Consider the following 16114-nt stretch of genomic DNA (forward strand, 5'->3'; position numbering starts at 1 on the left):
ATTTTCTTGGTAATGTGAGAAAATCAATATCCCTTACTCCTTATATTTTCTTGGTAATGTGAGAAAATCAAATATAATTCCTCTATGATCTTACCCAAAAATCACCGATAGTTACAGCATATTGATACTGCACCCTCTAAATGTGTGCATAAAGAACCTAAGAATTAGCATCTACTGTGTGCCAGGTGATAAAAGCCATTTTTGTATACCTAGTCTTTTATCAATAAACCAATAAGAGAGGGAGGTATTATTACTATTTTACAGATGAAAATGCTGAGGCTTTGAAAAGTTAAATAATTTTCATAAAATATATACCCAAAAAGTGGGAAGAAAAGAAACAAGGGCTCCTTGGCAAAATGGATGATTCTAGGGCTGGGGCAGGGAAAAATATGAGGGCCTGGAGCATCTGTGGTACCAAAAAGTAAGAAAATATTCAAACAAAAATGATGAGGGTATGTCAAAGGGACACAAGAATTAACTGCAAACAGCTCCCAGTGGCCAAAGCTGGAACAATGTAAGCAACAAAATAAATAAATAGTATTGGATTATAACTCAAAGTAAATATAAACATGAATCTATACTGATAGAAATACATGATTCAGTTAATAAACAGAAAGGCAAAGAAATAGGATAAAAGAGACAAGTTTTCCTCACAAGGAATTCTAAATAATTTGTACAGATATACTGCTCTCTAGAAAGTAGAGATTAATCCCGCTCTCCCAGGACAGCTAGACTTAAGAGACTGGCTTCCAAAGAATAGAGTAAGAAAAGGGAAAAATAGTAATTTTACAGTGGAGAAAGCTGGCAAACACTACCATAAGTAAGTGATGAAATTTAACATCGCCAGGGATGTTTCATGTTGAGAGTCCTCAATATGATATGATGGCGACGTCAACTCTGTGGTATTCTTCCAAATCTCTAGTCTAACCCTGAGAAAAACATGAGACAAACCCAAATGGAGGGGCGTTCTACAAAATACATGACCAGTGCCCCTAAAGACTGCCAAGGTCATCAAAAACAAGGAAAGACCTGAAACTGCAATAGACCAGAGGAGACCAGGGAGACATGACAACTAAGTGCAATACATATTACCTTGGATTAAAAAGAGGACGTTAGTGGGAAAATTGGCAAAATCTAACTAAAGTCTGGAGTTCAGTTAATAGTGATACACTAATGTTAGTTTTCTTAGTTGTGACAAATAGTGATATAGAACATTAACAATGGGGGAAACTAGGTAAGGGGTATATGGAAACTCTGTGTATTATCTTTCTAATTGTTCTGTAAATCTATTAATAAAATTATTCCAAAATAAAAAGTTACTAGGAAAAAAAAAGGGTGGGACAGCAGAGACAGATGTAAACCCAGGTTTGTCCAACACCTATCACAAAATACTAGCAAGTTACGTGGTGAAAAGAACACTAGACTTGGAGACTCGAAGCCATTTAAGCCATTTTTCTGCCTCTTGATAACTGTGTAATTTTAGGAAGGTCACAAACTGATTCTTGGTTTCTTTTGTCTGTAATATGTTAAGAACATCTATCTTCCTCCCTGATGGAGTGTTGTGAAAAATGTTTACATATATATAAAAGTAACCTATAAACCCATATATATATATGGTAAAGGGAAAACTGTAAACATAAGACTGTGTACATGCCAACACTACATATAGAATTAGCTGTGATTTATTTTTTAATTAGGAGAGTAGAAAACTGCATGTGCATTACAATAGCTTATACTCCAATGAAACTGTTCACTGAAGAAGAGTTTTTCCTCCCATTAAACTGATGGAAGGAAAGAATTTGGATTTCAGGAAGTTTTTCTAAGCTTATTAAAAAGCCTACTGGAACAAGACTCCTATTGTACATTTAATTAGCTGCTCATAAAGTCAGCCCTCAGACCACTCTTGATTCATCACACAACACTAAATTCCAGCCACATTTTATGAAAGTTGATCACAATTAATCTGATCTTTAAAGTCAACAGGAAGTAACTGATTGATTTTGGATAAACCTTTTCTGGCTAATATTCCTGCAATGAAAACTGGCACATATCTACACCAAAATACATGCAGAATGCAGGGGAAAGGCAGAAAATATACCCCCATTTTTTTCTCTCCAAGCCCCAGAAAATTTATTTAATCCTTATACCATCCTACACAGAGGCAGAGAGTATGTCCACAACTAGGATTAGAACTGCGCCAGCGTTAAACTTTTTTGACTCCCCAAATGCCTTTTCCCCATTCTTAGAAATAATCCCTCGTCGTGCATGCTTTCCCGGCTCTGTCTCCTGGCAGTCTTCCCACTGTAAAGCACTGGTTTTTAGCGTTCTGTGATGCCCAGGGGCATTACAATTGTAGAAAGAACTGGAAACTCGGAGTTAGGATATTAGGATTCTAGAATTGTCTCTGCCACTGACTAGCAATTTAACTTACAGCAAATCACTTTTCCTCCTGAGGCACTCTCTCGTTCTTATAAAAATAAGTGGGTTGGATTAGATAGTGAGGTCCCTTTCCAACCTTAAACTTCTGATTTAATGTAATTCAGTACCTAAAGTTATTTTACTTCATATTCATCAGAAGGATCAGGCTCAATGACTATGAAAATTACCAGACTAAAAACTGCCAGATGACTACCCTCGAGTCCAATTTCTTGTTACTCAAAAAAGTTTTTAAAACCCCTAAACATTCAGAAGCAGTTAAGAAAAAAAAAAATCCCAAATTACCTCAGGAAACAAAGCTTAATTTTTCCTCAGAGATCACTACTTGCAGAAAAGGCTCTTAGGGATCAACTTTGGCCAATTAATGGATCTCGTAGAAAAGTAGATTGTCCTAAGTACAAAATAAGGACCCTTTTTTGGCAGAAAATAGTAGAGCACCTATCCACAAACCAAATGGACACATTAAGGTACCACCTGACACAAATGTGAAGCGTAGCTCCTTGGTTGGGCCTACGTTCACGAAAAATAAACTTTCACTGAAGAAGGGGGAAAGAGGTGGAATCTACAATCTAAACGTCAGATTCACTGTCACCTTTGCGAATATTCTCAGAACTCTTCCCTAACATTCTCATTCTCTTCTGATTTGGAAAATGTTAATCCCATAGCCTATGAACCAATCCAAATCGCAAATCCAGCTGTTACAGACTTTTTCCACTATAGCCTTGAGAATGTGAATCAATAGTTTTTAAGACAAAAATTTAACATAAAGGAATTAGCCATAATACTCAGATAAAATTTATCCTAAGATTACCTGAAGGAGAAAGCTTGGTGTGAAATGCTTAACACAATGCCTAACATGTAATTAAAGATTAATAAAAATCTGAACTGAATCTATCAATTGAATATAAAGCAAGGAATGCTTTACTTAAATGTAACAATTTTTCTATACTGTACTTGCTCTCTATTTTAAATGGATTAGAATGGATTTGCATCCTTTAAAAAAAAAACATTTCAGTCTCTGTCAAAACTAGCCTTTGGGAAAAGCTATTGTATTTATAAACATCCTCTCTGTCAATTCCACTACAGCATCACACATGCACTACGATGGTTCCAAGATACTTATGTAACCCTCATACTAGCTCTTAAAGCTGTTATAGTATATTACTATACAAAACAAAAAGCTGCCTTGTTCTCATTTGGAAAAAGATGTTAATCTTAGAGATTTACCTGTTTAAGACAACTGCTGTATATCTTCTTTCCACAAAAATAATTCCACATAAAATATTGGTAAATGGAGAAGGAAAATTTGTCTCTGGCTTCTCTTTTTCTTCAATTTCTTCATCCTCATCATCATCCTCTGAATCACTCCAAGACACATAATTATCCTGATTCCTATTATTATACCACTCAACGCTTTCAAACTGCTGTCGCTCATATGGTTTATATTTGCGTAAGATTTCAAGCAGTTTTATTACTTTAGGAGTTACAAATTTCAGGTCAAGTGAGGCAGGTGAGAAGTGCTCTTCACATAGTGCATGTATTTTCCTTAGGAAAGTGTCTGTAAACAACAAAAATTTCCTGTGCAGCTCTTCCTGTTCATGTTTGATGTATTTCTGTAGTTCTCTTACCATCATTCCAGCTACTTTATCTGCACACCAGGGACCCAGCACTACCAATACTGCACGACAGTCTGATAGTATCTACCAAAAAAAGAAAACATCAGCAGGAGAGAAATTGAGACCCACATTTAATACCGTGTTAACATTCACAAAGGGTCGCAAAGTCCTAGGGCAGTGCTTCTCAAGCTTTACTGCATCAGGTCACTGGAGGGCTTGTCAAAACTCAAAGCTCAGGACTTCTGAAATCTCTTAACTCAGTTCTGAGGACCCTACCCAGATGCTGATGCTGCTGGTGTGGGACCTACATTGTGAGAGCTACTGTCCTAAGGAATCACTTATCAAAGCTGCTCACTCAGGGACAATAGGACCATATCCAGTTACACATACTAGGAAATAGCGGAAGAATTCACTTAGTCCAAGGGTCTGAACAGGCACTAACTCACCTGGCCAAAAACAAAACAAAAAAATTGGTCTCAGTCTTTACACTTAAATAGCCATGACATGAATCCTAACTCATCTCCTTAAATAAAGGAGGTCTATATGTAATAATAAAAATGTCTGTCAGGCGACAATAAACCCAACCTAATATGGTATGTTCAATGAGAAATGTCCAAGGAGATAAAAAGATAAGACCTTAAACTAAAATGTATTTTTAAAAAAGCCCCAGTAGAAGCATATTTTCATTTCAATATTAAAAATAAACAAACTTTAATATACTTACTGTACTTACTTTGTATGTGCTTACCTGTTTAGAAATTAAAGTAGAATCTCTTTCTTTTGAATGTACAGATATATTACAGTCATTGATAAAATTAAGTGCTTCTTCTAATTCCATCAGCAGTCTTTCATAAAGCCCACTTCTATCAGTAAACGGTCCACAATCTACCACAATCTCACATGGTTGAGAAGTATACCTTTAAGATAAGCAACAAAAGTTGTCAATATTGCTAAGAGTGAAAACCTAACTTTTAATTTAAAAAAAAAGAAAAAAGTTTTTTAAAAACCAAGGAAAAGAGTATAGATACCAAGAAAATATGTCAAAATTTTAGCAGTGGGGTGGGATTTTAGGTGTTTAATTATTACTTTTCTATATTACCAAATTTCTCCACAGTAAGTATGTAACATTTTTTATAAACTAGTAAAGCATTATTTAAAAGATGTTTTCAAAAGGAAAGGGGAGAAGAAGAGAAAGAAGAAAATACAAATTGAGCATCTACCACATTCCAAATCATTATGCTGGGAACTTTACATACCTCCTAACTTAATCCTCACACAGGGAGGATTATGAAAGTTTAAAGACATTGATTTTGTTTAAACAAAACTCAGGACTGCCTTCCTCTGAAGGTTCTTTCAGCCAAACCCCACTGCCTCCATGAATACCTTTTGTTTAAAAACTAACTACAGCATTATGATCCACTTACGTATCTAAACCAAAACAAAAAAAAAGAAACAACCTCCCTAGTTTCAGTTTGTATACCTAAATCAGGATAAAAAGCAGACTCACAAATGTCTTCCTAAAGTGGTACTCACTTTTATCTGTACAGGTTGAGTACCCCTTATCCAAAATGCTTGGGACCAGAAGTGTTTTGGATTTCAAATTTTTTTCAGATTTTGAATATTTGCATATACATAATGAGATATCTTGGGGATGAGACCCAAGTCTAAACACAAAATTCATTTATGTTTCATATACACCTTGTACACATAGCCTAAAGGTAATTTTATATAATATTTTTAGTAATATTGTACATGACCCAAGTTTGACTGCATTTTGACTTCAATTCATCGTATGAAGTCAGGTATGGAATTTTCCACTTGTGGTATCATGTCAGCACTCAAAAGGTTGTGATTTATGAAGCATTTTGAATTTCAGATTTTCTGATTAGGATACATAATGTGTACTGTTTGCCCATCAAGTCTCAAGGAATGACTACATGGAGCTGCGAGCTGACACTCAAAGAATTTTGTAAACAGATTTCATTATTATCCCATGTTTCTTTGTTTTGTTTTTTAGGTTTAGACTTCCATTTTTTGGCCTCTTAGGCATCAGCCAGAATGAGGAACAGGGATATTCATGAAACTCAATGATTACTTCTCAGAAGCAGAAACAAAGATGGGAGGACAGATCGTGGACGTGGCGGCGGGGGGGGGGAGGGTATCATTAAATTTATCCATTTCCATACCACTTGAAATTTTTAGCAAGTATCACTTTTACTTTTAATGTATTTTTAATATTCTCATAAAGATAATTCCAACTTTCATGGATTCCTTGGATCTTTCATATCTTCCATAAAATATGATGACAAGAATGGCCAATAATATTGTAAAAGCACATACAATGATTTTAATTAAGGAAAAGAAATATAGTAAAAATACACTTAAATACTATAGTTTTCATTTTTCTTAACCCAAATCAGAATTTATACTTAACCAAAGAGCCACATTTGGAGAATTAGGTAATGCTTATCCAACAGATTACTCACCAGTTTTACTTAAATGTTCTAATACCTCTACTTCTTCCCAAAAACTTCAAGTAATATAGGCCAAGCACTCTAAGTCAGGTCAGACAAAAGCACAAGTATAGACTTTTACATCACAGTGTTGGCTCAGGTAAGTCAGAAATAGTATGTCCTAAAGGTCACAAGATTTGTATTTCATATGGCATTTGGATACCTATGTTTGATGAATTCAAAATGTTACCTTTCTTCTCACTCCACAAAGAGAACTTTTCCCAAATTCCTACTAATGTCAAGGAGTTCTCTATGTGTCAATGTAATTAATCATCAAAGAATTCCATGAAACCAGTGTAAACGCCCTTTTACAGGTTTAGGGAACAGACTCACCCAAGGTTGCACAGCTTACAATTAGTGTTCAAATCCATGTCTAACTCAACTCCATAACCTAAGGAATCGGTCTTCTCTATTTATTATAACTATCCTGGGCCAGGTGCAGTGGCTCAGGCCTGTAATCCCAACACTCTGGGAGGCAGAGGCAGACGGATCATTTGAGCTCAGGAGTATGAGACCAGCCTGAGCAAGAGCAAGACCCCGTCTCTACTAAAAATAGAAAGAAATTGGCTGGACAAGTAAAAATATATATAGAAAAAATTAGCCAGGCATGGTGACGCATGCCTGTAATCCCAGTTACTCGGGAGGCTGAGGCAGGAGGATCACTTAAGCCCAGGAGTTTTAGGTTGCTGTGAGCTAGGCTGATGCCACAGCACTCTAGCCCAGGCAACAGAGTTGAGACTCTTGTCTCAAAAAAAAAAAAAAAAAAAAAGAATCACCTGGTAATCTTTAGCCTTGTTTAAAACTACACATATAGAAGACTATTTTGATACGAACTGAATTACATTTATTTAAAAATCCATTTTCCTACTAACTTATGAAGGGTTCCTTCTACCAACTTAAATGAATAAGGTTCTGTATGTGTGTGTGTGTTTCAATGAAACTCAAAAATAGTAACCCCCTCGAAGAGAGTCAAACATGGAAATCATAAACAGTACCTTTCTCAGAAATCTATAACCCATTTCCAAAACAACAGGGTATTTCCAAATATGTTAAAGTATATTGCCAAATTCTCTAAATAAATCGATGTTTTTTTCAGTTTCATGCTCACATGTTTTGACGTTTAGGTCAAAACAACAAAGCATGCCTACTGACAAAAAAACCCCACAAATTTACTGTCAAAGTTCCCAGCCCTTGGCAGTATCAGCAAATAGGAAAAGCTGACACCTTATGCAACATAATCTCTTAAGGCAGAAATGCCTCCATCTGCTACTCTCTGTGGAAACAAGGTTAGATTCTTGAACTTGCAGGTAACTATACTCATAAAGAATTCTTAGTCTTGCTCGTTCCTTAAACAGCCATTTGTTCACTTAAACAGGTACTATTTGCAAGGCACTACAAAAGATACTGAACGCTAAAATATTGGTTACAACTAATCTCATTAAAGCCAAGTCAATTGTAAGTGCATACCTGTCTAAGACCACCAGGTCAGTTGCAGTTTCAGCATTACTCTTAAGAATTTTCTCCAGTTTCTGAATCTTTTCTTCCAATTCCTCTGGATCACATTTCCCATTTAAAATGGAAGCAGTTAGTCCCAAAATGCGAGGACATGAAGGACAACTTTCACAGAGCTAACAAAATAAAAGACACTGACAGTAATGACTTAACTTTGCAAGGTCACAAGAGAGACATCACCATATTAAAACAAATCAAAATTCTTAGGCAGGGGCCAAATCTGCAGGCACCAGATACAGGCCAGGAGGGCAGTTCCTAGGAGTGGAAACGCCGGGCAGGGGAAGGGACTGTAGGAAAACACAGCTAGCAACTGCAAGCAGGAACTTGAGGTTTTAAGACAAACAGACAGACAGACACACACACACACACACACACACACACACACACTGGAACTTGAGGTTTTAAGACACACACACGCACACACGCACTGGAACGTGAGGTTTTTAAGACACACCCACCCACCCACCGGTGGAGCTGCAACTTTGTTACAAGAACACCTGTCAATCATGTACATCAATCATCTGGTAAAATCCCACACCTCCTTTAAGTCCTCCTCCAGATCAGGCCAATAAAAGGAAACCACCTGGAAGCCCTCAACATCTTTCTCCACTCATGGAGACTGACCCGTTCCTCTCTGGAACGTATTCTTGCTTTGTATAGCTCCCTTATTTTCTGCTATAAAAGCTATTTGTGTGGAATTGCTCCCCGCCTGTGGTCACTCTGTCACACCAGCCCTGTTTGTGAATTTTCCAAGCAAGGAGCCAAAGAACCAGGACAACAGTCCACCAAGGGGCCAGACCTAACAAAATCACTAACAAATACTAAAAAACGATTTGTTTTTAGTACATCAACATACCAAGGACAACATAACAGTACTCATGGAATTACTATAATTTCTTTAAAAGTTCTGTTTTTCAAAAAGACACAACTAGATATACTACAAAAGATTATTATATGTAATTTATTTTAGTATATTTAAGTTTATTACAGATTTAAAGGAACATAAATTTAACATTCATTCATTCATACGCTGGAACCAAGTTCCCAATACTGGTAACTAATATCATTGCTTCTGAAATCTAAAAAACCCTGCATTTACTCAGTAATTTATTAAGTAAAATTATTAAGACTGATAAAGTCTAAAAACTTACCTTCATAATTTCTCGATAGGGGTGGTCTAGGATTGCAAGATGACACTCATCAAACACCAAAAGGTTAATGTCTGACAGTGATAAGTAACCATTTTTCAAAACATTCAAGGCGACATAGCAAGTCATAATGAGAACCTAAAACAAAATCGGCATCAGTATACAAACATCCCATCCACCTGCCTGGATATACTTTTATGAACCATTGCATTGTAGGTGAGGACTAAGAAATTCATTAGTCAAAATTAAAATAAAAATTCTAAATGTATATAATTTCATACATTGAAACCAAGAAGAAAATTCAGAAAACACTGAGAAAGACTACAGGAAAAAATTCTTGACAATGGAGACTATGTCTTTATGATAAATCTACTAAATCTACTTTAGGATTTTTGGTTCCCACAGCCATATTTTAACTGATGAGACCTGTCAATTTAGACAAATCAAAGAATAATTTACACTGTTTTTAATTTCTTTTTTTTTTTTTTTCTGGCAAACTAACAAGGTTTTCTGGAAGAAGACACAGACTAAATGTTCTTTTCCTAGTTTATCATTGTGTGGACATTTAAATGCTTTATTAATGAACTTAACCCAGTATGTGAGACAGACTAGTAGACTGTGGGCTATTTAAGGTTAGTTAAAAAGCATCTCTTCTCAAACACTTTATATGCCCCAACACCAACACACAAAAAGCCCTCAACATTCACTGGCTACATGGAAACGTGAGTTAAAGTCTCCATCAAAGACCCAAAGACCTCAACCACGAAATTTCTCCAGTTTCAGCACGTTAACTCAAGAGTAAATTTTGTGAAATTTACTGCAAGTTGGAAATAGGTCATATGAATTTGTGTTTTTCAAGCAAGTAGATCACACTGAAAACTGTTTCTTTTCTACAAAGTAACGGCAATAAAAATTAGTAAGTTTATTTGATTTTAAGATGAGAATTTTTAGTAAAATAGAGTGCCTAAGGGCTAGTTTATAGGCTGATAGAGTATAGGAAAAGTAGAATTTTCAAACCCTAACTCTGACAACCAAGGTTATATACAAACCACGTCAAGGACTTGTAGGGATTTATAAAGTGAAATTTCTCTACAAGTCTTACCTGATGCTTAGTAAACTCTTGGTTCCATCTCTCTTTTGTCCAAGATGCATTTACTTCTAGGTTTGAGTATTCCCCAACCTTGAGATCTGAGTGAGTTCTGACAGCTGATACTTGTTGAGCAACCTGGTTTGCTGATTACAAATATAACACTCCATGTAAATAAAAGGAATCTTACCTAGTTGGCTCTCTGGACTACTAATGATTAACAGCTATGGAAATCATTATTATACATTAGTCCTAACCGCAAATTTTTTAAGTAGCCAATTTAAAATCAGAGTTCCAAAGTAACCCTCCAAAATGTACTTACTAGACTCGCCAACTCATTTTTTTGTCACTCATTTCAGAGAACTTTATACCACCTCCTTTCTTCTTTACAGTTGACTTCCTCTAATCTAAGATTATACCTTCCAGGCTAGAATGGCAACCACTCCAGACCCACCCTCCTGCTTTATTCAATAAAACCAGATCGTTTCACCAAGAAATAAGACATTCTGATACATATTTAATGCACATAGCTATGCTGAGGCAGTCTAAAAATAGGGAGAGGAGTGACATGGAAATATTAGGACCGTCTTAGCTTAGGTTCACATTTTATATTTTTTATTTTAATATATAATCCCAAACATACGAAAATCAGTATTTTAAAGTCTTATTGAATATCTAACTTTTAAGAACATATTTAGCTTTCTTTCTATAAATCGTATAGCAAAATCATAAATCAAAAGTTACCTATCCATAATTAAGCACCTTTTGACATACTTTGTCAAGCTAAAACATCAAGAACAAAAATCACAGCAACAACTTGGATTATGTTCCAAAAGTAATCCATTCAAAAGAAATTCAAATTTAGAACATTTAAGAGAAATACTATAAAGCAATAGGACAAAATTATATTTCTGCTAGCAGAGCTTCAACAAGTACAGTATTTGTCAAACTCTCTTCACTTCCAATAATTTAACTTAGTGCCCACAGAGAAAACCTACTTAAACATAAAATCTCATCAAATTTCCTCCACAATTTGATAAAATAACTTTTTATTACCAGAGTTGACCAAGAACACCGTCCTTTTTCCATTTCTGTTGAAGTCTCCCCTGATCTGATAGGACAGCTCTTTAGTGAGTAGTACTGCAATAAATGTCTTCCCTGAGCCAGTGTTTAAACAGACGATGGTATTATGATCCAGAGCTGCTTCAAGCAGTTCAACCTGGAAATATGGTGGAAAAAAAAGATTATACACTTCTTACCTTAGTACAAAATTTAGAAAACTGGGTTCTGTTTTAAATCAGGGAATTTCATTGTTTTCTAAAATCTTCCTCCAATAAATTTACCACAAAAACATACTTTCTACATCTTTATACAAGAATATTATCAGAGGAATAAAATGTCTGTTATATATAGCTATCCCGTGTAAAAATATGTTGAAGTGGAATTTATAATTTCTTTAAAAATTATTTTTGCCCACACAGAATACTTCTCTGGAGTACTATGAAGAACTAAGAGTACGAGTAGTTCTACCAGTTCATCGGTTGAGCATTTTCAAACTAATCTAGATTCCTACCCAGCTCATTAGGACAAACACACCTAAGTGTATATTAAGGAACAGTACGGTTTTCAGAGGAGAAAAAAATAAGGAACTTCACAAATAAAACTATCAAATCCAATTACCCAGCAGATGTTAGAAAAGAAAAGGACTATTAAGAATAAAAGTGTTTTGAATGAGAAAATTAATCAGAAGAGGGAGGCTTGAAAGGATAAATGAGTTTTATATAAGTTTAATATATTCCATTTTAGTGAAGAGTGCTCCAGTATTAGTGTTCGCATTAGTACCTGATATTTTCTTGGCGTATAAATGTTATCATGAATTGCTTCTTGTTGCCATGGCAGTCCAAAGAAAGGACCCATTGGTGAGGAAGCAGGGGTCATGAGCTGCAGGCCTGCCATGCTGAGGGGCTGCAAAGCAGGGCTTTTCATTCATCCAGTGTTTCTTTCATTGCATTTTTGTTCTAGCACAGCTTACTACAAAAGGGAAAAAGAATACCATTACACAACCATGCAGGGTTAAAAACAAAAGAAAGCACAGAAACAAGAGAAACATCAGAATATCACTCCTATGAGCCTTTTCAAACTCTTCCTATAATTGTTTAAGCTTTTTCTTGATGTAAGAGGATCGCTTTAAAAGTCAAGCATTTTACGCCTGACCCAGCAATTCTATACCTAGAAACTTGTCTAAAGGAGTCAGAAAGCTGCAGAAAGATATAAGTACATAAATATTTGTTGCTGCATTATTACTTAAAAATAACTTTAAAACCTATTTGTAAAAAACTAGCTAAATTATGGTATAGCTCTATAATAGAATGCTTTGAATCCATTAAGATTATAATACATATCTATAATTACTGATACAGAACAGTGTCCATAATATACACTTTAAAAGCAAATATGTATAGTATGATGCCTTATTAAATATATATGTATATATATAAAATACATAAATATGTACATAAATATATTTCAAACATTCTTTGTTATATGACACTATTATTGAAAAAATGATGACACAATGTATGGAGGGCAGTGAGCACTATGCCTACAACATAGAAAAGATTCAAATGCCTGCCAAAATTATGTCATTTTATCAAAAAACCATGTACACAGAAGGTCTTTTTTCTCAATTGACAACCTATGACAACTGCACAGCTGACCAACTATTTAAACATGTATCTTTAAAATTATATATATCTTAGATAAATTAAAACTAAGTACATCATTCTATGAAATGAAAATTTTTTTCATGGTATCTAAGCACTTTTCTGTATTTCATATAGTTTTTCCCATACATAAATTTGATTGGGTAAAATGACAAAAATTGAATTCCTAACCTGTGAGCAGAGGGTTAAGATTTCCAATCTCTTTGTAAAAGTCTATCACCAGCTTTCCTGGCTATCAGCAGAATTTACTTGCCCCCAGTAGGGAATTTTCTCCCTTGTACTGCTTTACAGTATTCATTGCTATTACTCTATGAAACCAGAAGACAGAATACAACTCTTTGTTACTTGACAACCAAACCTTTTGAATCTCCTGACATGTTAAATTTATAACCACAGTACAACACATAACTTAAGTCGTTGCATCTAATTCAACAAAAAATCTTTAGAGTCTCTTCTATGCAGAAGCACAATACTGAACTCTAATTACAGAAATTAATTCAGTGGACAAGAATTCAACATCCAGCTACTACAAAGTGCTATCTCAAGTAATTTGTGCAAGGGCACACCACTGCAGGAGCTAAGGACCTCGGCAAGACAGCAAGTCTATGGACCAGGGAGCACAATCACTCTCATACTCCTTCTCAGAGGAAGGTGGCAAGCAAAGTTTATGAGAAACTATCAAGCCATTATTTTGCCTGGATCAAAGAGAACTGTGTTCTTCATGAGAAATAATCTGCTCATTCTCTACTGAACCAAAGCCCCAATAGCCATTCCTTTTACCCCATAACTAGTAGCCACTTTTCCAAATTCCTCAGGCCCCCAGGACTTGCAGGCCCATCAGGCAAATTTTTTTCTCAACACAATGGCCAAGAATACTATGTGGACGTCTATTTTGCCTAATTTCCTTAGATTAACAGGCCACTCTGAAGGCCCTAGGTTAAGATCTGCAAGCTCTTGCACTGAACTGCCCCCCTCACCACCACCACTCTTACAATACCTCTATAATTCTCCCTCCTGGCTACAGACTGCGGACTGTCTACGATTAGATTATTCACCCTGAAGCCTGACCCCTCCCTTTTCACCCAACCCAAACACTAATCAAAGCCTGACCCCTCCCTTTTCACCCAGATTTATCAAAGACATGGTGGAAGGCATCAGGAAACAAACATAAATCCTGCTGGTGGATAGAAATAGAAAACAAAGGAGAAAAGAGGGCAGTGATGTATTAATAAATAACCAATCCATCTCCCCCTGCCTTGACAACCAAACCTTTTGAATCTCCTGACATGTTAAATTTATAACTACAGTACAACCAGGTATATCCAGGAACTAGCAGCACCCCTCCCTAAGATCATCACTGTTTCTTCTTATATGGATAACACTATTAACAATAACTAATAACTCCAGAAAAATAATCTAAAAAACAAATGAGGAATGTCCTATTTTTTAAAGGGGGGGAATATATTCTTCAACAATTCAATGTCGTAAAATACAAAGAAAAACTATGAAAATGTTCTAGATTAAGGAAAATTTTTAAAAAGACATGACAAACACAATACTTGATATCAGACTAGATCCTGTACTGGAGGAAAACAATGCCATAGAAGACATTTTTTAAAGTTGAGATTGGCGATAGTGAAGGCATACAGTGTGATGCTCTGATACACATATATATAGTGATCTGTTATGGTCAAGCTAATTAATATATCCATCCCTTTACATACATATCATTTTTTTGGTGTGGTGGGAACACTTACGATCTACTCTCTTAGCAAATTCAAGTATATAACACAATATTATTAACTACAGACCCCATGCTGTACATTGGATCTCTAGAACTTATTCACCCTACATAACTGAAACTTGGTACCCTTTAACCAACATGTCCCAATTTTCCTTTCTCCTGCCTTGTAACCAGCATTCTATTCTCTGCTTGTAAGAATTCTACTTTTTTAGATTCCATATATAAGTGACATTATGCAGAGTTTATCTTTCTGTGGCTAGCTTATTTCCCTTAGCATAATATCCTCCAGGTTTATCCATCTTATCACAAATGGCAGGATTTCCATCATTTTTTAGGGCTGAAAAATATTCCTGTGTGTGTGTATTACAATTTATCAATTTCTCTATTGATGGGCAGCTGGGCAGATGGACACTGACGTTGTTTCAATATTTTGGCTACTGTGAATAATGCTGCAATGAACATGCAAGTGCAGGTATCTCTGAAGAGATACTAATCTCACTTATAAAGAACATTAGTCCATTTTCAAAACTCTAGATAATAGCAATGCTAAAATTTTCTGAAGTTCATAACTGCACTATGAGAATATTCTTATTCTTAGGAAATATACACTAAAGTATTTAGGGGTAAATGTCCATGATGTATGCAACTTAAATGGTTCAGAAAAAGAATCCCACAGAGAAAGCGAGCAAGCGAGCACACGTGCACATGTGCTGACAAAGCCAGTGGAGCAAACGTTTATAAAGCACATATCCTTCGTCCTATTCTTATTCTTGCAACACAAACCTTTTTCTTCATTTCCTACTTAAATACAAATAAACATTTCATCCTTTATGTGTTCAAAGACACAACAACAGCTGACTCTCTGCCTCTCTCTCAAACATCCACTCTCCACCTCTTCCATGGGTAACAGCTGTGTCCAACTCAGCTTGGTCCCAGCCAAATGGTAGCTCACTACAGTCATCAAGGATTCCGTTTCTTATTTCTGCTGTGAGCCAGTCATCCAGATCTAAATCGATGGGTGCACAGCTCTCCCTTGGCCAGAGGAACTGGTTCATGCTAATTCAACAGTAAGAAGTTTAGGACTTTCATTTGATGGTTGAGAGAAATTCTTTCTTTCCCTCAGAACATGCTCAAGAAATGATCAGCCCCATTTGTTGCTGAAATTACCCTACAACCATGAAAAGACCTAGCCTTAGGATGAAACTAGTCTACATATGGGATGGCAAAAATAAAGAAACTGGGTCCTTATAGACATCAATGAACCACTGGATCAACCAATCTCAAAGCCCAGCCTAACAACAGACTTTCCAACTACCTAAGCCGACAAATTCCTTC

The 16114-nt window shown here is 35.8% G+C and overlaps 1 protein-coding gene across 1 annotated transcript in view; it reads right to left on the reverse strand.

Moving 5' to 3' along the window:
• Window positions 1-16114, reverse strand: part of DICER1 (dicer 1, ribonuclease III) — a 71833-nt gene that overhangs the window by 31884 nt on the left and 23835 nt on the right. Inside the window, 8 exon segments of the mRNA XM_069489388.1 lie at window positions 3664-4136; window positions 4801-4969; window positions 8033-8193; window positions 9229-9363; window positions 10328-10458; window positions 11369-11531; window positions 12155-12274; window positions 12276-12343. Coding sequence (XP_069345489.1) covers window positions 3664-4136; window positions 4801-4969; window positions 8033-8193; window positions 9229-9363; window positions 10328-10458; window positions 11369-11531; window positions 12155-12274; window positions 12276-12302 — 1379 coding nt within the window. The 5' untranslated portion in view covers window positions 12303-12343.

This window comes from Eulemur rufifrons, chromosome 2, assembly GCF_041146395.1.
Source record: "Eulemur rufifrons isolate Redbay chromosome 2, OSU_ERuf_1, whole genome shotgun sequence".
Taxonomy (NCBI): Eukaryota; Metazoa; Chordata; class Mammalia; order Primates; family Lemuridae; genus Eulemur; species Eulemur rufifrons.